At 41.2% G+C, this 22,946-nt stretch overlaps 1 protein-coding gene across 2 annotated transcripts; it reads left to right on the forward strand.

The window, feature by feature from the left end:
- The first annotated feature begins 1,016 nt into the window (after positions 1-1,016).
- LOC108520402 (thiamine transporter 2) lies at positions 1,017-21,085 on the forward strand. 2 transcript variants are annotated; one of them, XM_017859768.1, is made up of 6 exons: positions 1,017-1,060; positions 5,660-5,811; positions 8,395-9,223; positions 11,741-11,933; positions 19,585-19,726; positions 20,332-21,085. In XM_017859768.1, the coding sequence occupies exons 2-6, from the start codon at positions 5,662-5,664 to the stop codon at positions 20,506-20,508; spliced, it is 1,491 nt and encodes a 496-aa protein (XP_017715257.1). In that variant the 5' UTR covers positions 1,017-1,060; positions 5,660-5,661; the 3' UTR covers positions 20,509-21,085. The 2 variants fall into 2 exon arrangements, with proteins under 2 accessions (XP_017715257.1, XP_017715258.1); XM_017859769.1 differs by lacking the exon at positions 1,017-1,060 and adding an exon at positions 2,662-2,729.
- Positions 21,086-22,946: the final 1,861 nt, after the last annotated feature.

A 22,946-nucleotide genomic window follows, 5' to 3' on the forward strand; every position in this document is an offset into this window, starting at 1 on the left:
ATTCTGTCGCCCAGGCTGGAGTGCCATAGCGCGATCTTGGCTCAATGCAGCCTCTACCTCCTGGGTTCAAATGATTCTTCTACCTCAGCCTCCTGAGTAGCTGGGATTACAGGCTTGCGCCACCATGCCTGGGTAATTTTTGTATTTTTAATAGAGACAGGGTTTCGCCATGTTGGCCAGGGTGGTCTCAAACTCCTGACCTTAAGTAATCCACCTACCTTGACCTCCCAAAGTGCTCGGACTATAGGCATGAGCCACGGCGCCCGGCTTCCTTTCCATTCAGTTTCTTAACAGTACCTCTTGATAAGCAGATGTGGCTTTTTGATGAAATCCAATTTATCATTTTTTTCTTTTAAGATTCTTTTTATCATTTCAAATATGTGCCAGTCCCTAGGTAACAAAGATCTGTTTCCTTCTGGATGGCATGCTGTGGTATTAGTATTTGTTATGTCACATTAGTTTTTGTGTATGGAGTGAGGCAGTGATCAGTAAGATGCATTTCAAGTAAGATGAAGTTACAGCCAGAATACAATAACTCCCTAGAAGTTGGTGGAAGCACCTTCCAATTTTTTTTTTTTTTTTTTTTTTTTTTTTTTTTGAGACAGAGTCTCGCTCTGTCACCCAGGCTGGAGTGCAGTGGCACGATCTTGGCTTACTGCAGCCTCCACCTCTGGGTGAAAGAGATTCTTGTGCCTCAGCCTCCCAAGTAGCTGGGATTATAGGAACCCGCCACCACGCCCAGCTAATTCTTTTGTATTTTTATTAGAAATGGGTTTTCACCATGTTGGCCAAAGTCAAAGGTGCTGGCTGAATCAGCGCCTCTGTGTATCCCCACAGTGTCCATGGCCGTTTTCTTCAGGGCTCGTGTGGTGTGCTGCAACAGGGTTGGGGGCAGGTGCACTCTGGTTTGCTGTGCCGGTGCAGCAGGGAGACCTGCCCAGGGTCACTGTGGCTCCGGAGTGGAGCAAAGGCCAAAGCTCAGGGTTCACCTCCTCAATCTGCTGTTGTAACTAACACTGTGCCTCTGCAAACTCTCTCCTGTGCGTCCAAGTCCACCAAGGTAAGGTCTGTTGTGGATTTAGCTGCCCTGAGTCTCTGCTAAAAGGAGCAGCTGATGAATTGACTCTTTCTTTCTACTTTCAGCATCTTCACTGCATGTTTCAAATCATGAGAGCCTGATAGGCTGAGTTTTGTTTGGGGAATGTGCCTTTTTTTCCTGTTGTTGTTATTAATACAGTCATTCTCTGTTGTCCAGGTTGGGGTACAGTGGCGTGATCTCCACTCACCGCAACCTCCACCTCCTGGGTTCAAGTGATTCTCCTGCCTCAGCCACCCAAGTAGCTGGGATTACAGGCACCCACCACCACAACTGACTAATTTTTGTGTTATTAGTAGAGATGGGGTTTCACTATCTTGGCCAGACTAGTCTTGAACTCCTGACCTCAGATGATCCACCTGCCTTAGCCTCCCAAAGCGCTGGGATTACAGGCATGAGCTACTACACCCAGCCTTTTAAAAAAATTTTTAATCTACTGTTTACACAGTGTTCTTGTACGTTTTTAAAAAGTGATGGAGCTTATAGTAATGGGTGAGGATTACTGCTACAGCAGCAACTTTTAAAAGGACTATCTTGTGATTTGGAATGCACAGAAAATGAAGGGGACGGTAAACATCTGGCTTTCACAGGTATGAACTCAGAAAATCAAGTCAATTCATGTCCTCACCTTAGAAGCAGTGGAAGCAAAGGGATGTTTAGAGCGCTTTTTAGAGGCCAATAATATTACGAGGTCAAAATGGAATGATAAATGGAAAAAGGATAAAAGAACAGTCTATTCCGGAATAGTACTTTCTTGTGGAGGATGTGATCCTCTGAGACAGCACAGGTGGTTACTGCGTTTATAAGGGACATGTGTTCATATTTAGTCCATTTTTTTCCTCTTTTTTTTTTTCCAGACAGGATCTCACTCTGTCGCCCAGACTGGAGTGCAGCGGCATGATTACAGCTCACTGCAGCCTCGAACTCCTGGGCTAAAGTGATCCTCTCACCTCAGCCTCCCAAGTAGCTAGGATTATAGGCATGCTCCACCACACCAGGCTATATCTTTTTTGTTTGTTTTTTTCATCACCTTTATTTTAAGTTCCAGGGTACATGTGCACGATGTGCAGGTTTGTAACATAGGTAAACGTTTGCCATGGTGGTTTGCTGCACAAATCAACCCATCACCTCTGTACAAGCCAAGCATCCATTAGCCATTCTTAACTCCCCCTGCCTCCTCATTCCCCTGGCAGACCCCAGGGCATGCTGGTCCCCCCCATGTGTCCATGTGTTCTCATTGTTCCGTTCCCACTGGCCAGGTTGCCGAGAAGAAGAAATGCTTTTACATTGTTGGTGGGAATGTAAATGAGTTCAACCACTGTGGAAGACGGTGTGACAATTTCTCAAAGATTTAGAAGCAGAAATACCATTTGACCCATCATTCCTGTTACTGGGTATATACCCCAAGAAATAGAAATCATTGTATTATGAAGATACATGAACGTGTATATCTTTTTTTTTTTTTTTTTTTTTAAGAGATTGGGCCTCACTATGTTGTCCAGGCTGGTCTCAAACACCTGACCTCAAGCAATCATCCTACCCTGGCCTCCCAAAGTGTTGAGATTACAGGCATGAGCCACTGAGCCCAGTCTTCCTCTACAACTTCTAACTTAGTGCCATGCCCCATAGTAAGGTACTGTACATTATGATTATGTATTTGTATTTATATATTGTTGACCTAAACAGAAGTTTCAGAAAAAAAGCTTAGCCTTTCTCTGCAATGCATTCTGATAGTTAACATTTTTTGTACCATTAAAAAAATCCCAACACTTTGGGAGGCTGAGGTGGGCGGATCACGTGAGGTTAGGAGTTTGAGACCAGCCTGGTCAACATGGCGAAACCCCATCTCTACTAAAAACACGAAACTTAGCCGGGCATGGTGGGTGCCTTTAGTCCCAGCTACTCTGGAGGCTGAGGAAGGGGAATCACTTGCACCTGGGAGGAGGAGGTTGCAGTGAGCTGAAATCATGCCACTGTGCTACAGCCTGGGCAAAAGAGTGAGACTCCATCTCAAATAATAATAATAATAATAATCTTGTTTGCAACCCCATACTAAATTTTCTTGACGCCACAATATGAAAATCACTGTTTTAAAATAAACTGAAATTGGATTTTTATTTTTGAGACAAGATCTCACTCTTGCCCAGACTAGAGTGCAGTGGTGTGATCACCACTCACTAACACCTTGATCTCCTGGCCTCAAGTGACCCTCCAGCCTCAGCCTCCCAAAGTGCTGGGTACTATGCTCAGCTTAAAATGGGGATTTTGAAGATATAGCCAGGCTCTCTCAAACAGAAGGTAAGAGGAAAGATAGCTGAACTTGGAATTAGGAAACTGAGGCCAAGTCCAGGCTCTGATGTTTGTTAAAGGTGAAAATCAGCACAAATCTTACCACCTCTAGCCCTCCATTCCCCCATCTATCCGGTAACAACCATCCCACCTCCATGTGCCTCACAGAATGCTCAAGGAAAAATTAAATCCTTTTCAAAATGTAAAATTATTTTAAAAGATTGCATGAGTAATTCAATTATCATAGTCCTAGTCATACATGGTAAAGCACTTGTAGAGCTGAGGACCTTTCTGTCCTTTAAGGGATGCAGCTAGGAAGTGAGATGCACTCAGGAAAACCAGGCAGCACTTGAATTTATTCTCAGTGGTGAGGCATGACTCATGCCCTTCCCTCTGTAAGACTGCCTTCCCTAAATCCTGGATTCTTGCCTGTTCCTGACATTTCTTTTCACCCTTACTCTTCTTCAGGTAGGCTGTAGTTGTTTGTTTATTCAGTTCATTCAGCATCTTCTTTGAGTGCTATGTATTAGGTGCTAAGTTAGGCACTTAAGACAGAGCGGTGAACCAGGCAATATGCCCTGCTCTCCTGGACTTGCACTTTAGTAGGGCATGTATTATATAGGTTTTTTTTCTGCTTGACTGTCCCAACTAAATCGATTTGGACAGCAGTATTAGAACGCTAAAGAGACAAAAAGATAGATAATCCAGCAGGCTTTTAGCAGCCTGTGGATCACTGTAGCAAAGTCATAGGTCTCAGATGCATGGAGAAGATGATGACCTGGATTTAGTGAACAAATCCATGGTCAGCAAAGGTGGAGAGGAGGCTCTGGATATAGAGGCAGCAGATGCCACCCCAGCAAGACCACTCTTCAGAAGATGACCAAGCCTCAGTGATTACCCGTCCAGGACAGCCATTTCTATAAGATCATTAACAACAAAGAAAGAAAGCACCAGCAAACTCAGCAGCGTTCCAGGAAGAAGAGAAAGCCCTGTTTCTGGGACTAAGGGAGTAGGTGAACAGTCACTCTAATTTGCCTTTGGCAAAATTTTCACATCGTCAGCGTTGCTCACTGATGCTGTAATGGTAGTTTCAAAATCTGACCTCCCTTTTCTCTCCACTGCTTACTCAAGAGCTTTGTTGACATAAACAGCATTTACCCTATTAAACTTAAGAGAGGAATTATGCAGCTGTCTGGGGTCACCTTGGGAAAGGGTAGGGTGAGTGGCAAGCCGTAATGATGTAACCTAGTAGGTCCTTCCTACCTCCCCAACCCCTAGTAAAGCTCCCCACCCACTGGATACCTGGAATTCCACCCAGGTGACTTGCTATTCTGGAATGAGAATGCTTTTCCTTCTCTCTAGCATGCTTTCAAACTTTAATTGACCCTAAAATCTCTGTACATGAAACCATAATCTTTAGTATGAATGTGTTTATAAATACACATTTTTCTCCTCACTGTGGTTGTCATTAGGTTAATACCAGCAGCTGAGGGGGCCTCCGGAATGTGGGAGAGTGGAATGGGTGAAAAGTTCCTGATGGGAGTAGGGAGACCTGGATTCAGATCTTGATCATGTGGTTTGAAGCCAGTGTTTAGGCATCTTCCATATGCTACTCTGGGAATGTGGGGAAATGATATCTATTTTACAGTTATCATGTAGATTTAAGGAGATAGTATGCAGAAAAGCATCATACAACAAATTAGGTTCCTGCCTATAAATTTATCTCAGAGGAGTTAACCACATACAGGACCATCAAAAATCTATAAAAGAGTTACAACAAAGCAACGCTTGAGCTAAAATGTGGAGGAATTAGTGAATTTCCCTGTGCACATGATAATTCACATGAGACAGCAAGATGTTTTCAGATATAGCCACCATACGATGACTGTTTTTTGTTTTTTCTGTGCAGTGACAAATGAGATCCTCTGTTGGGCTTTATGTCTAAAGCTTGAATTTCAAGCAATTTCCTCACTTGAGATCAGGAGTTCAAGACCAGCCTGGCCAACACAGTGAAACCCCATCTCTACTAAAAATATAAAATTATCCAGTCATGGTGGCGGGCACCTGTAATCCCAGCTACTTGGGAGGCTGAAGCAGGAGAATCACTTGAGCCGGGAGGCGCAGGTTGCAATGGGCTGAGATCATGCCACTGCACTTCAGCCTGGGCAACAGAGCAAGGCTCCACCTCAAAAAAAAAAATCAGGTTTTCGTCGCATCGAAGATGCTAAAAAGAATAGGCATCACTTAATTTTCTCTTTGTTTCCATTTGATCAGCCATGGATTGTTACAGAACTTCACCAAGCAGTTCCTGGATTTACCCCACTGTGATCCTCTGCATATTTGGTTTTTTCTCCATGATGAGACCCTCAGAACCATTCCTTATCCCATATTTATCTGGACCAGATAAAAACCTGACCAGTGCAGAGGTAAGTTAACATACATATGTATCTTAATGTGGTTTTTTAAATTTTACAGGACTTGAACAAGGATACAGGGCTTCCCTCAACTTGAAATAAGATGAACACATTAAATTCAGTGAGCCCAATTTTCATAATATGTGTCACATATAGAACTTTTCAAACTACTTCCTCCTCATACTTGCAGAAAACTGCAGCCAAAACACATTACATGTGTTAACAAATTTTTAATTTGCATAGAGTGCTAACATTTGTGTTAATGATAGGAGCCTTTCAGGCCTCCATTTATTCTATTATACTAATCCTAAAACAGCATCACTGGCAGGCGCAGGATCTAAATCTAAATAAACTCTCAGGCTGCTGAGGGATAAGCAGGATCTCATAAAGAATTGTGGTATTTCTGTATGACACTGTTTATCAGCAGGTGAGCCATTAACAGCTTTATCTCCCAGCCCTTGCCTCCTTCTCTGAAATGCCAGATTCTCTTACTTAAAAGAGCAACGTCTTTCTTTTTTGGTGTTGTTTGAGATGCAGTCTCACTCTGTCGTGCAGGCTGGAGTGCAGTGTTGTGATTTTGGCTCACTGCAACCTATGCCTCCCAGGTTCAAACAATTCTCCTGCCTCAGCCTCCTGAGTAGCTGGGACTACAGGCATGAGCCACCACACCTGGCTAATTTTTGTATTTTTAGTGGAGACAGGGTTTCACCATGTTGGCCAGGCTGGTCTCGAACTTCTGGCCTCAAGAGATTCACCCTCCTGGGCCTCCCAAAGTGCTGGGATTACAGGCATGAGCCACTGCCCCCGGCCTCGCATTTCTTTATAAGAAGTACAACAAGAAAATGCACTGACCTAACTGCAAAATTACCCTGGGCTGATTTTACAATCTCAGCCTCAGCCTTGAAAACACTATGTAAAGTGTGTGGCTTCGCCTGCAAGGTTAATTGGTGCCTCGGGTGGTGAGGTGGCAAGGACAGAAAGGCAAGCTTGTTCTGTAGTATCAGATCACTTAGGGACAACCGTGTTTCCGAGTTGCTCAGGTTGAAGCATGCCACAATTAAGACAACAAAGGACAGATGCAGGGTCAGAAGCAACTCAATGAGTCCACTGAGGTCTGCTTCTGCAGCCACTATGGACCAGTTAATAGATCCTCCCTCCAAGGAGCAGCTCAGTTGTGTGGTCTTTGCTCTGTGGTCTCCTGCTTTCTCCAGCAACCTCAGTGATGCAGGTGTCAAGGTGAGTAAGTTCAGTGATTTGAGAGGTTGTGGCACTCACCCATCATGCCCCACAGATCAGCAACTCCAGTCCTTCCTATTATGAAAATGGATATCCTATGCATTTCTGACTAAATCCGTGAGATGATCCGTATTAAATGGAGGCACAGACAAATCAGCAGAATTGTTAGGGGGAGACGGGGGACGGTTGGGAACCTAGCAAATTTGCCCAGGAAGGAAAATGAGATGCATTACTTGCTTCCACTCTATAATGTGGCAAAGTTATTTACTCTTTCCCTATCTTCCCATATCTTTCCAGATGTTGGAAGGACTGAAATATTTGACGTAGTGATAGATCACATGAAAATAAAGGCTGTTGGATTCTTTTTGTTGTTGCTGCTGAGATGGAGTCTGCTCTGTTGCCCAGGCTGAAGTGCAATGGCACGATCTTGGCTCTCTGCAACCTCTGCCTCCCAGGTTCAACCGATTCTCCTGCCTCAGCCTCCCGAGCAGCAGGGATTACAGGTGTCCGCCACCACGCCTGCCTTATTTTTGTATTTTTAGTAGAGACAGGGTTTCATCCTGTTGGCCAGGCTGGTCTTGAACTCCTGACATCATGATTCACCTGCCTCCGCCTCCCAAAGTGCTGGGGTTACAGGCTTGAGCCACCACGCCTAGCCTAGATTCTTTTAACATTATAGTCTACTTGTCTAATGTTAATATTTGAACAAGAAGGAAATGATATTTTTTAAGAATCTTGGGCTGGACGTGGTGGCTCACGCCTGTAATCCTAGCACTTTGGGAGGCTGAGGCGGGTGGATCACCTGAGGTCAGGAGTTCAAGACCAACCTGATCAACGTGGTGAAACCCCGTTTCTTCTAAAACACAAAAATTAGCCGGGCATGATGGCGGGCGCCTGTAATCCCAGCTACTCGGGAGGCTGAAACGGGAGAATGGCCTGAACCCGGGAGACAGTGGTTGCAGTGAGCCAAGATCGGGCCACTGCACTCCAGCCTGGGTGGCTGAGCAAGACTCCATCTCAAAAAAAAGAAAAGAATCTGAAAAACTTAAAAGTGTCCAAACGCTTTTTAACTCATCTACTCAACTGTACATACTATTTAAACTTAATGTATAATTCAGATTGCACAGTAAGCCAATATATTCTTCTACCGGGGTTTATCTAAGTGTATAAGTTGGTTGGTTTTTACTAATGGGAAAGGAGACTACCTTTTCTTAGTGATTTCCTTGAAAATGAGTTTTCTCATTATGTTTCTCCGTAACGCGAATAATTTCCAATTGGATGCAGAATTTGAGGTACAAACCACAGGTACCTTAGTAAAGTACTGGTGCTTCACGGTCATGCAATTGACCAACTTTGCAGATAACAAATGAGATCTTCCCCGTTTGGACATATTCCTACCTGGTGCTGCTGCTGCCTGTGTTTGTCCTCACCGATTACGTCTGCTACAAGCCGGTCATCATCTTGCAAGGTATCAGTTTCATCATTACCTGGCTGCTGCTCTTGTTTGGCCAAGGAGTGAAGACCATGCAGGTTGTAGAGTTCTTCTATGGGATGGTGACCGCCACCGAGGTGGCCTACTATGCCTACATATACAGCGTGGTCAGCCCCGAGCACTACCAGAGAGTGAGCGGCTACTGCAGGGGCATCACGCTGGCTGCCTACACAGCAGGGTCCGTGCTGGCCCAACTCTTGGTATCCCTGGCGAACCTGTCGTACTTTTACCTCAACGTCATATCCTTGGCCTCTGTCTCCGTAGCCTTCCTTTTCTCACTTTTCCTACCAATGCCCAAGAAAAGCATGTTTTTTCATGCAAAACCCAGCAGAGAGATAAAGAAGTCATCGAGTGTGAATCCAGTATTAAAGGAAACTCACGAAGGTGAAGCACCAGACTGTGAAAAGCAGAAACCCACATCAGAAATACCCAGCACTTCAGGGAAGCTGAATCAGGGCCAGCTGAACAGCCTGAAACCAAAGAATGTGACTGTGGAAGTTTTTGTGCAGTGGTTCCAAGATCTGAAGGAGTGCTACTCCTCAAAACGCCTTTTCTACTGGTCTCTATGGTGGGCTTTTGCCACAGCAGGTTTTAACCAGATTTTGAACTATGTTCAAATCCTGTGGGATTACAAGGCACCTTCCCAAGATTCTTCCATCTATAATGGGGCTGTAGAAGCTACTGCAACCTTTGGAGGTAAGCAAATGTCACTTAATCTTCCTTCGTTGGCTTTTCCCCCTTCAGACTGTTTCTCCAGGTACCGAACTTCGTGGCAGCGAATTAGCTCTGTTCAGAAGGCAGCATAATTTTTTTTCAATCAAGAATGAAAGTCACTGGAAAAACAAGAATACCATGATTTTCTACCGTATTGTAGTTCCAACAAGTAACTTTTTTTTTTTTTTTTTTTTTTTTTTGAGACAGAGTGTCACTCTGTCACCAGGCTGGAGTGCAGTGGTGCGATCTCAACTCACTGCAACCTCCACATCCCAGGTTCAGGCGATTCTCCTGCCTCAGCCTCCCAAGTAGCTGGGACTACAGGTGTGTGCCACCACGCCCAGCTAAGTTTTTTTTATATTTTTAGTAGATACGGGGTTTCACCATGTTGCCCAGGATGGTCTCGATCTCTTGACCCCATGATCTGCCCGCCTCAGCCTCCCAAAGTACTGAGATTACAGGCGTGAGCCACCGCACCCAGCCACAACAAGTAACTCTTAGGAGCTCAGGGCTTAGCACCAAACAATGAAATTCTAGTTGAATCCCTAAGATTCCAATTCATCATTAGCACAAAGGTTAATAACATGCCCTGTTCTTTTAGGATTATTTTTAATATCAAAATATATACATATATGTGTGTATGTTTTTATTATTTTAGAAAATAAATTAAGGATTCCAAATTCTCACTGAGGGTTTTGTTAATACAGGCTTTGAACTAACTAGCATTCACCTATAATAGTTCTAGGCTATACACCAACAACTTTCAAAAGCAGCTTTCTCATGGTATTTAAATGAGGGGTGGAAGACATGTGAAAGTCAGAATTTTAATATCAGAGGGAAATCTGTCTTTGAAGTTTAATCTACAATAAATGTTTATTTCCTAATAACTGGAAGCTTAAATGTCAAATGAGACTTTGAAGATATTTTTTAGGAAGTGAGATTTTGCCCCACCCTCATTTACAAAAAGTTTTAGAAAACCCATGTGACCTCTATTTCATTATTATCTCCCTTTTGGGAAGCTTCAGTTTAACTCCTGGAAACCAGGACTGTGCCAGAAGTGCTTCACTGAAATTGTTGCTCCTACATTTCAAATCCATGGGGGGAAAATAGTTTTTTTTTTTTTCCTCTGTAATCATGATCATATGTGGGAAAGTCAGTCATATGTCTGTGTAGTACTTTAAATACCTTTTGTTTATTTATTTATTTTAGACAGAGTCTTACTCTGTTACCCAGACTGGATTGCAGTGGCATGATTTCAACTCATTGCAACCTCTGCCTCCCGGGTTCAAGCGATTCTCCTGCCTCAGCCTCCTGAGTAGCTGGGATTGCAGGCGCCCACCACCATGCTGGCTAATCATTGTATTTTTAGTAGAGATGGTGTTTCACCATGTTGGCCAGGCTGGTCTCTAACTCCTGACCTCAAGTGATCCAAGCCCTTCGGCCTCCCAAAGTGCTGGGATTACAGGAGTATGCCACTGTCCCCAGCCCTAAATGCCTTTTACTTTTGTTGAAGAGAACCACACACAAGTACTAACCCTAATTACTGTCAATTATTCAATTTCTTGAACTCTGTCAGTCTATACAGATGTTTTCACCCAAAGCTTCTCAAGTAAATTATGTCAGATGTTGAAGACTTTAGAGTGGAGATTGGAAATAAGACTAAGATTACTAAAGATTCATAATAAAGACTAACACTGGGTGGGGCAAGAAAAGAGACTAAAGCTATCCATGTAACACATCTGATACTCATCACTGAAAAAGACTTACAGCAAAAACTGAGAAAAGAAAGGCAAATAGAGAGGCCAGATGTGTTCCCAGAGAATTTATTTCATCCTTTTCCATCCCTGCATGTTGTGTTGAGTGACTAGGTTAATATCATTTCTCCTTACACTGCTGTGGTTAGGAACCTTTCTGGCCCCTCTGGAGAGTACAGTGCCTGGTATATAGTTGATACTAATTAAAAGTGTGATGACTAGGGCGGGCGCGGTGGCTCACGCCTGTAATCCCAGCATTTTGGGAGGCCGAGGCGGGCGGATCACGAGGTCAGGAGACCGAGACCATCCTGGCTAACACGGTGAAACCCCATCTCTACTAAAAAATACAAAAAAAACTAGCCGGGCGAGGTGGCAGGCGCCTATAGTCCCAGCTACTCGGGAGGCTGAGGCAGGAGAATGGCGTGAATCCAGAAGGCGGAGCTTGCAGTGAGCCGAGATCCGGCCACTGCACTCCAGCCTGGGCGACAGAGCGGGACTCCATCTCAAAAAAAAAAAAAAAGTGTGATGACTAAGTGACCAAAAGAATAGCAAGTGAAAAGAAAAGCCAAAAGAAGACATGGTTGAAAAAAGGATAGATCCACATTCAGGTCGATCACACAATTTTGTGAGAGCAATATATTTATCTTTCAAAATTACCCGAGACCTGGGTTTTTAAGAGAGGGCATTGATATTTTCTTGCATGCAAAGTCATTGTGTTTGATTGCCTTCAATGTTTTGTTTTCAGGGGCTGTGGCTGCCTTTGCAGTGGGTTATGTGAAAGTCAACTGGGACCTTCTGGGAGAGCTGGCTCTGGCGGTCTTCTCAGTTGTCAATGCAGGTTCTCTATTTCTCATGCATTACACAGCCAACATCTGGGCCTGCTATGCTGGCTATCTGATATTCAAGTCCAGCTATATGCTTCTTATAACCATAGCAGTGTAAGTTTTACCAACCACTCCTAAAATTGAACTGTATTACTCTCTCTTCTGTCTTCCTAAGCTTTCTCTAAGAACTTCAGAAGGATTTTAGTCAATGGCAATATTAAATGTTGACTACTTTATATTAAATTAGACACAACTAAGCCAACTTTTCATTTAATTATTTGCTCTCTGAATATTGCTACAATATACCTTTAGTCATCAAGGGGAAAAAAAAACTCTGTAGGTTTATAAACCAAAAGCAATGATAGATACATTGTCAGCATTTTCTTTTTGTTTTGTTTTGTTTGAGAGATGGTCTGGCTCTCTTGCCCAGGCTGGAGTGTAGTGGTGGGGTCATGATCACGGCTCAATGCAGCCTTGACTTCCCAGGCTCAGGTGAGTCTCCAACCTCAACCTCCTGAGTAGTTGGGATGACAAGCATGTGGCACCATACCTAGCTAATTTTTCACATTTTGTAAAGATGGGGTTTCACCGTGTTGCTCAGGCTGGTCTCAAACTCCTGGGCTCTAGCAATCCACCTACCTTGGCCTCCCAAAGTGCTGAAATTACAGGTGCGAGCCACTACATCTAGCTCCATTGTCAGGTTTTGATTTGTTTATTTCCAGCAACTTTCCACATAAGGGGTGATGTGATCTGCTTTTAAATGGTTAGGTTTAGATTTCATTCCTACTTTCATTTGGTTGCTTGAGAAATTCTAGGCACATACTTTTGTGACACAAAAGATTCTCAGGAAAGTTATTAAAAAGTTGGAGACTAAAAAAATAGATACACAGATAACAAGAAACCTTTAGCTGCAGTCACATATGGAACCAAGTAGTTTTTCTTTTCTTTCTTTCTTTTTGAGACAGGGTCTCACCCGGGCAGGAGTGCAGTAGTGCAAACATAGCACACCACAACCTTGATCTCCTGGGCTCAAGCAGTCCTCCCAACTCAGCCTCCTGAGTAGCTGAAACCACTGGTGCACACTACCATGCCTGGCTAAATTTTTAATTTTCATTTTTGTAGAGACAGAGTGTCGCTATGTTCCCCAGGCTGGTCTTGAAGCCCCGGGCTCAAGTAATCCTCTGGCCTCAGCTTCCCAAAATGGTAGGATTACAGCTGTGACCCACCTTGCCAGGTCTAGTTCTTAATCATTTTCTAAAAATGATTTCTGGGATTTAGAGTTTCCTATCATTTTTGCTTCTACTTTTTCTCAGAGATCTCTTTAAGAAAATGATTAAAAAACCATTTGGTTTCATATAAAAGTACAGCTAAAGCTGACTGCAGAAAATATGCTTTGCTATTAACCACTACCCACAAAGGATGAGGAACATTTAATTTCACGACAATTGCATGAAAGAAGGTGGAGCACAACCAGCCTTCATCGGTTTTGGGTTATTAATTTGTGAAAAAAATGTTTTAATAAACAATTTACCACACAGAAATATGAGCACTCCAGGAAAAAAATCATCAAAGGAAAAAAAAATTAGTTGATATGTTTATTTTCTTCATGGAAATGTCTTAGTTTAATCAGAATCATGCATCTTAGGTTGCTTTTTTTTTTTTTAATGTGAGGATTTTGTTAAAGTAGGATTATACCATTTCTTTGCATTAAAAAAGAAATATTCATGGCTGGGCACAATGGCTCACATCTGTAATCCCAGCACTTTGGGAGGCCAAAGCAGGTAGATCACCTGAGGTCAGGAGTTCGAGACCAGCCTGGCCAATATGGTTAAACCCCATATCTACTAAAAATACAAAAATTAGCTGGGCATGGTGGTGAGCACCTGTAATCCCTGCTAATGGGGAGGCTGAGGCAGGAAAATCACTTGAACCTGAGAGGCAGAGGTTGCACATTCTCATCAGCATTTATTGCTTGTCTTTTGGATAATTCTAATTGAAGTGAGATAATATCTCATTGTAGTTTTGATTTCCATTTCTCTGATCAATGATGTTGAGCACCTTTTCATATATCTGTTTGCCATTTGCATGTCTTTAAAGAAACGTCTATTCAGACTTTTGCCCACTTTTCATCTGATTATTAGACTTTTTTTCCCTATAGAGTTGTTTGAACTCCTTCTATAGTCTGGTTTTTAACCCCTTGTCTCGTGGGTAGTTTGTAGATTTGTTTTTCCATTCTGTGGGTTGCCTCTTTCCTTGGCTGTGCAGGAACTTTTTAACTTGATGTGATCCCATTTGTCCATTTTTGCTTTGGTTGCCTGTGTTTGTGGGGTACTCAAGAAATCTTCGCCCACTCCAATGTCCCAGAGAATTTCCCCAATGTTTTCTTGTAGTTGTTTCATAATTTGAGGTCTTAGATTTAAGTCATTAATCCATTTTGACTTGATTTTGTATATGGTGAGAAATAGGGGTTTACTTCCATTCATTCTTCTGCATATGGACATTCCGTTTTCCCAGCACCATATATTGAAGAGACTGTCTTTTCCCCAATGTATGTTCCTGGCATCTTTGTTGAAAATGAGTTTACTGTAGGTGTGTGGGTTCACTATTGGGTTTCTGGGTTCACTCTTCTGTTCCATTGGTCTACATGTCTGCTTTTATGTCAGAACTATGCTGTTTTGGTTACTATAGCTCTATAGTATAGTTCAAAGTCAGGTAATGTGATTCCTCCAGTTTTGGTGTTGTTGTTGTTTCATTTTGTTTTGTTTTGCTTAGGATAGCTCTGACTATTCTGGGTCTTCTGTGGTTTCACATAAATTTTAGAATTGTTTTTTCTATTTCTGTGAAGAATATCCTTGGCATTTTTATAGGGATTGCATTGAATCTGTAGATTGCTTTGGATAGTATGGGCATTTTAACAATACTGATTCCCCCAGTCCACAAATATGGAATATCATTCCATTTTGTGTGTGTGTGTCCTCTTCGATTTCTTGTATCAGTGTTTTATAGTTTTCATTGCAAAGATATATTTCACTTCTTTAGTTAATTCTTAGATATTTTATCTGTAGCTATTATAAATAAGATTACTTTTTTGATTTCTTTTTCAGATTGTTCTCTGTTTGCATATAGAAATGTTATGGAGTTTTGTATGTTGATTTTATGTCCTGCAAATATATTGAACTTATTTATCAGCTCTAATAGTTTATTGGTAAGAGTCTAAGTTTTCCTAAATGTTAAGATCATATCGTCTGCAAGCAAGGATAATTTGACTTGATCCTTTCCAATGTGGATGCCCCTTATTTCTTTCTCTTGTCTGATTGCTCTAGATAGGACTTCCAGTGCTCTGTTGAATAGTGGTGGTAAAAGTAGGCATCCTTGTCAGTTTTTTTCCATTCAGTCTGATACTAGCTGTATGTCTGTCATATATGGCTTTTATTATGTTGAGTATGTTCCTTCTATACCCAATTTTTTAAGGGTGTTTATCAGGAAGGGATGCTGAATTGTATCACATGCTTTATTTAGCATCAATTGAATGATCATAGTTTTTGTCCTTCATTCTGTTGATGTGACTTATCACATTGATTGATTTACATATGTTAAATGATCCTTGCATCCCTGGAATAAATCCCACTTAGTCATGATAGATTATCTTTCTAATGTATTGTTGAATTCAGTTTGCTAGTATTTTGTTGAGAATTTTTGCATTGATATTCATCAGAGATTGGCCTGTAGTTGTTTTTTGTTTTTAATTTGCCTTTGTCTGGTTTTGCTGTTAGGGTAATACTGGCCTGGTAGAATGAGTTTGGAAGTATTCCCTCCTCTGTTTTTTAGAATAATTTGGATAGGACTGGAATTAGTTCTTTTATAGAATTCAGAAGTGAAGCCATTGGGTCCTGGGCTTTTCTTTAGTGGGAGGCTTTTTATTATGTCTTCAATCTCATTACTTGTTATTGGTCTGCTCAGGTTTTGGATTTCTTCATGGTTCAATCTGGGTAGGTTGTTTGTATCTAGGAATTTATCCATTTCTTCTAGATTTTCCAATTTATTGGCATATACTTGATCACAGTAGCCACTGATGACTCTTTGAATTTCTGCAGTATTGGTTGTAATGTCTCCTTTTACTTCTCTAGTTTTATTTACTTGGGCCTTCTCTCTTTTTCTTAATCTGGCTAAAGGTTTGTCAATTTTATCTTTTCTAAAACCCAACTTTTTGTTTCATTGACCTTTTGGATTGTTTTCTTCATTTCAATTTCATTTCTTTCTGCTCTGATGTTTATTATTTCTTTTCTTCTGCTAATTTTGGGTTAGGTTTACTCTTGCTTTTCTAGTTCTTTAAGATGCATCATTAGGTTATTTATTTGAGGTGTCTCTCCTTCTTCCTTCTTCCTTCTTCCTTCTTCCTTCTTCCTTCTTCTTCTTCTTCTTCTTCTTTCTTCTTCTTCTTCTTCTTCTTTTTAAGAGACAGGGTCTTACTGTGTTGCCCAGGCTGGAGTACACTGGCATGATCATCTCTACTCACTGCAACCTCTGCCTCCTGGGCTCAAGTAATCCTCCTGCCTCAGACTCCTGAGAAGCTGGGACCACAAACGTGCACCACCACACCTGGCTAATTTTTTGTATTTTTGATGGAGATGGGGTTTCACCATATTGACCAGGCTGGTCTAGAACTCTGGAGTTCAAGTGATTCATCTGCCTCAGCCTTGCAGAATGCTGGAATTACACACATGGGCCACAACACCCGGCCTCTCTTCTTTTTTTATGTAGGCACTTGTAACTATAAACTTCCCTCTTAGTACTGTTTTCACTGTGTCCTATAGGTTTTGGCATGTTGTGTTTCCATTATCATTTGTTTCAAGAAATTTTTCAATTTCTCTCAATTTCTTCATTGACCGACTGGTCATTCAGGGGCATATTGTTTAATTTCCATGTGTTTCTATAGTTTCCAAAATCCCTCTTGTTGATTTCTAGTTTTATTCTATTGTGGTCAGAGACAATGTTTGATATTAATTATTTCAAATTTTTGAATATGTTTTAAGAGTTGTTTTGTGACCTAACATGGTTTATCCTTGACAATGATCCATATGCTGAGAACAGTATGTATTCTGTGGCCAATGAAAAGTTCTGTAAATATCTATTAGGTCCATTTTTTCTATAGTACAGATTAAGTCTGATGTTTCTTTATTGATTTTCTGTCTGGAAAATCTATCTAGTGCTGAAAGTGGGGTTTTAAAGTCTCTAGCTATTATTGTATTGCATTCTCTTATCTCTTTCTAGCTCTAATATTTGCTTTATATATGGGTGCTCCAGTGTTGGGTGCATATATATTTACAATTTTTATATCCTCTTGCTGAATTGACCCTTTTATCATTGTATAATGACCTTTGTCTCTAGTTTCTGTCTTGAAATCTATTCTCTCTGCTATAGAGAGAGAATGGCTACAAATCCTGTTTCTTTGTTTGTTTCCATTGGCATGTTATACCTTTGTCCATCACTCCATTTTCAGTCTATGTATGTTTTTATAGGTAAAACGTATTTCTTGTAGGCAACAGATCATTGGGTCTTTCTAAAAATCCATTCAACCACTCTTTTGAAGAGTTTAGACTGATATGTAAGGACTTACTCCTGTTATTTTGTTATTTCTTTTCTGGTTTTGTGGCCTTTTTCCTTTTCTTTCTTCCTTTTAGTGAAGGTGATTTTCTCTGGTGATATAATTTCTTTTTTACTTTTGGGGTATCCATTGTATGTTTTTCAATTTGAGATTACCATGAGGCTTGCAAATATTATCTTATAACCCATGATTTTAAGCTGGTAACAACTTAGGACTATTTGCATAAACAAACAAGCAAAAGAAAACTAATAAAACTCTACAGTATAACTTTGTCCTCCTGCTTTTTAACTTGTTGTTGTTTCTCTTTATATCTTATTGTACTGTCTTGAAAATTTGTAGTTACTATTTTTGATTGGTTCATCTTTTAGTCTTTCTATTTACAAGAGTAGTTTATACACCTGTTACAGTGTGATAATATTCTGTGTTGTTCTATGTGCTTATTATCACAAGTGAGTTTTGTGCCTTTACATGTTTTCTTATTGCTCATGAACGTCCTTTTCTTAGAGATGGAAGTACTCCCTTTAGCATTTCTTGTAGGAAGATCTGGTGTTGATGAAATCCCTCAGCTTCTATTTGTTTGGGATGGTCTTTATTTCTCCTTCAGGTTTGATATTTCACTGGATATACCATTCTAGGGTAAAGGTTTTTTGCCTTCAGCACTTTAAATATGTCATGCCACTCCCTGGTTCTAAGTCTTTTCTAAGACTGAAAAGTGTGCTGCCAGATGTGGGGGCTCTATTGTATGTTATTTATTTCCTTTCTCTTGCTCCTTTTAAAATCCTGTTTTTTTTTTTTTTTTTTTTTTTCTTTCTCCTTTTAAAATCTTTTTTTTTTTTTTTTTTTTTTTTTTTCTTTTGAGAAGGAGTCTCACTCTGCAATCCCGGCTCACTGCAAACTCCACCTCCTGGGTTCAAGCGATTCTCCTGCCTCAGCCTCCTGAGTAGCTGAGATTACAGGCACACACCACCACACCTGGCTAATTTTTGTATTTTTAGTAGTGACGAGGTTTCACCATGTTGGCCAGGATGGTCTTGATCTCTTGACCTTGTGATCCACCTGCCTTGGCCTCCCAAAGTGCTAGGATTACAGGTGTGAGCCACAATGCCCAGCCTAGAATCCTTTCTTTATCCTTAACCTCTAGGAGTTTGATATTAAATGCGTTTAAGTAGTCTTCTTTGGGTTAAATTTGCTTGGTGGCCTGTAACCTTGTCCTTGGATACTGATATCTTTCTCTAGTTTTGGGAAGTTCTCTGATACCCCTTTGAATTAACTTTCTACCTCATCTGTTTCTTTACCTCCTCTTTAAGGCCAATAACTTAGATTTTCCCTTTTGAGGCTATTTTCTAGATATTGTAGGTGTGCCTCATTCTTCTTTTTTCTGTTGTCTCCTGACTGTATTTTTAAATAGCTTGTCTTCAAGCTTGTTAATTATTTCTTCTGCTTGATCAGTTCTGCTGGTATGAGATTCTGATGTGTTCTTCAGTATGTCAATTGCATTTTTCAACTCCAGCATTTCTGCTTGATTCTTTTTAATTATTTCAATCTCTTTATTCGGTTTATCTGACAGAATTCTGAATTCCTTGTTTGTGTTATCTTGAATTTCTTTGAGTTTTCTTAACACAGCTATTTTGAATTCTGTGTCTGAAAGGTCGTATGTCAGTTTCTCCAGGATTGGTCCCTGGTGCCTTATTTAGTTTGTTTAGTGAGAACATGTTTCCTGGATGATCTTGATGCTTATGGATGTCCATCAGTGTCAGGGTATTGAAGAGTTGTATTTATTGTAGTCTTTGCTGTCTGGGATTTTTTGCACCTGTCCTCCTTGGGAAGGCTTTCTAGGTATTCAGAAGGTTTTGGGTGTTATGATCTAAACTTTATCTACATTAGGGAGCACCCCAAGCCCAGTAACACTGTGGTTCTAGCAGACTCTTAGAGATACTGCTTTGGTGATCTTGGATAAGATCCAGAAGAATTTTCTGGATTACCAGACAGAGACGCTTGTTATTTTCTCTTACTTTCTCCTAGACAGTCTCTCTCTTTCTCTTTGCTGGACTACCTGGAGCTGGAGGTGGGTGACATAGGTACCCCTGTGGGCACTAATTTCTATCTGTTGAAGACTTCCCCCATGTTATGGTTAAAATGCTTATTTATGTTTAATGATAGATTTCAGATTGCAGTCAATCTGAGTGTGGAACGCTATGCCCTGGTATTTGGAATCAACACCTTTAATGCCTTGGTGATTCAGACCATCATAACTGTGATTGTAGTAGATCAGAGAGGGCTCAACTTGCCAATCAGCATTCAGGTAAGCTGTAATACTTCTGTTTTCAACTAGGTAACCTCAAAGGTTTCTCAACCTTGCAACAAGCAATATTTAAATTTCTTGAGTTCCTTGGTTAAGCAAATTTTAAAATATACAGCTCCTTAATTATCATACTGTAGCACACCAAGTACGTTTTGAGCAATAATTGCAACTAGGACAACATTAACCTGGATAATGCAGGTAAGAAGTAACCTCAGTGCTTAAATTTATTCTTGGAGACATTGAATGTAACATTGCACCAGCCTCCAAACAAAGACATAGAGACAAATCAATGAGTTTTAGTGTTTTTTTGTTTTGTTTTGTTTTTTACTATTGATGATAGTAGCTATGATTTTAACCCAAGCAACCTGCTCTGAAGCCAAGACTCTTAGTCACTGTATTGCTTACATCTTCTTACTTGATCTTGATTTCTTACTTGATTTTGATTTCTTACTTGATAGGAGAGTATTGTTCAACCTAAATGACCCACATTAAAAACCTGGGTCTCAGTTACCCCATAATCCAAGCAAACCAACAGTATTATGTTGTATTATCATTGACATAGATGGTCATATTTTATATGTGGCTAATTATTTGTTTTTCTCCAGTTTTTAGTTTATGGGAGCTATTTTGCAGTAATTGCTGGAATTTTCCTAATGAGAAGCATGTATATTATCTACTCAACCAAATCCCAGAAGGATGTACAGAGCCCTGCTCCAAGCGAGAATCCAGATATGTCTCACCCAGAGGAAGAGAGTAATGTCATCATGTCAACAAAACTCTAACCTCATTGCAACAACTGCAGCAGTGGCTTTCAAAGCTATGCAATAATAAGGAAGGATTTTGAGATGGGTGGCATATGTTTTGCCATAACTTGACATGCTTTGTGCAAATCGGGATTCCAATGGACCTTTCAAAACCACAACAAAACCTCAGTTGTAGACGAGTTCTCTATCTGCCCAATTTTACTGGATGCAATTGACAGAACCCATTGTCATAATTAAGCAACCCATATTGGGGACCCCCTGTGACTAGTAGCAGCTGGAAAATTCTGGTTTTTCTCGCTTGTAAGGACACGCAGATGGTGTGGAACCAAACCATGAGAAAACTCCAGACATCCTGGAGTTGGTATTCACCATTTGTGGGGAGAAATACTAACTGGACGGACCCTATTGCTTGGCTTAAATACTTGTTTGATCTTACCAAAGAAGTCAACGCATGGGACCTTTTTTGTCACACGAGCCATTTTCTTTCTTCTTCTAATAAGTGTATTTCTGTTTAAGTTACAGTTCTCCAAGAGAATTACAAGGTTTATCCCATTTCTAAGGGCTTGTCTTCAACTCTGATAACAGCATTATTCACAAGTTATGATTTGATAGTATTATTATTTAATTTTTTATGATTATTTTCCATGTTGTGTTCTGAGTTTTGCTGTTGAAAGTCTACCTCAAGAATAGCTCCAGATCCTCTTGTGTATTTGCAGAATGACACTGAGGTCATTTCCCAGTGGCCGGGAGAGGCAGGGAGTCTTCTCTCCACCACCATATAGAGGTGTTAATGCATCTATGGGCCAGGTGCAGTGGCTCACTCCTGTAATCCCAGCAATTTGGGAGGCCAAGGTGGGAGTTTTGCTTGAGGCCAGAGGTTCAAGACCAGCCTGGGCAACACAGTGAGACCTGACTCTACTAAAAAATTAAAAAATTAGCTGGGCAGCATGGTGTGTGCCTGTAGTCTCAGCTACTTGGGAGGCCATGGGGGGAGGATGGGTTGAGCACAGGAGTCAGAGGCCACAGTGAGCTATAATTGCACCACTGCACTCCAGCCTGGGCATCAGAGTAAGACTCTCATCCCCCTCTCCCACAAAACAGCACCTGTGTGATGTCTGTCTAAAATAGGAAAACTTAAAGGAGGTTTCTAGAAGTATTAGAAATAAGAAAACACTGATGGAGGGAGTGGAATGAAACACCTGTTTTTTGTTTGTTTGTTTGTTTTGATACGGAGTCTCGCTCTCTCACCCAGCCTGGAATGCAGTGGTGTGATCTTGGCTCACTGCAAACTCCGCCTCCTGGGTTCAAGCCATTCTCCTGCCTCAGCCTCCTGAGTAGGTGGGACTATGGGTGTGCACCACCATGCCTGGTTAATTTTTATATTTTTAGTAGAGATGGGGTTTCACCATATTGGCCAGGCTGGTCTCAAATTCTTGACTTCAGGTGATCTGCCTGCCTCGGCCTCCCAAAGAGCTGAGATTACAAGTGTGAACCACCATGCCGACCAAAACACCTAATTTTTAAATGGCAGCAATTGTGCTACATAAAATGTGTCAAAATTTTAAAGAGTTTTAAACATTTTTTTGATGAATTCTGCTGAAAATTATCTGAACATACCTGTTTTTCGAAACTTCAAGAAGGGATGCATTGAGCAGTCTGACAGTGAGAATAAAGAATGCTGAGTCAAGATTTATATTAAGGCTGGCAGCTGTGGCTCACACCTGTCATCCCAGCAATTTGGGAGGCTGAGGTGAGAGGATAATTTGAGGGTCGGAGTATGAGACCATCTTGGCCAACATAGCAAGACCCTGTCTCTAAAACAAATCAAAAAAATATTTAATTGCATTTTGATATGGTTTGGATCTGTGTCCCTACCAAATCTCATGTTGAAGTGTAATCCCCAGTGTTAGAGGTGGGGCCAGCTGGGAGGTGACTGGATCACGGGAGTGAATCCTTCATGAATGGTTTAGCACCATCCCCTCAGTGCTGTTCTCATGACAGCGAGTTATCGCAAGATCTGGTTGTTTAAAAATGGGTAGCACCTCCTCGCTCTCTCTTTCTCCTGCTTTGGCCATGTGAAGATGCCTGCTCCCACTTTGCCTTCTGCCATGAGTAAAAGCTCCCTGAGGACTCCCAGAAGCAGATGCTGCCACGCTTCCTATATAGCCTGTGAGCCAATTAAACGCCTTTTCTTACAAATTACCTAGTCTCAGGTCTTTCTTCATAGCAATGTGATAATGGACTAATATGTTTCTCAAGTACACTTCTCTCCAAATCCCCAAATTCATTCACTGGACTAAGATCCAGCCCAAGAACCAATGCACTCACTTAGTGGAGAAAACGAGTAACATTCCTACTTACATTGAAGGCAAGGAAGGAATGGCTGCTATTCTTCTCTTTTTTTGATAGAATCTTGCTCTGTCACCCAGGCTGGGGTGCAATGATACAATCTCAGC

The sequence above is a fragment of the Rhinopithecus bieti genome, unplaced genomic scaffold, assembly GCF_001698545.2.
Source record: "Rhinopithecus bieti isolate Rb0 unplaced genomic scaffold, ASM169854v2 scaffold_52155, whole genome shotgun sequence".
NCBI classification, from domain to species: Eukaryota; Metazoa; Chordata; class Mammalia; order Primates; family Cercopithecidae; genus Rhinopithecus; species Rhinopithecus bieti.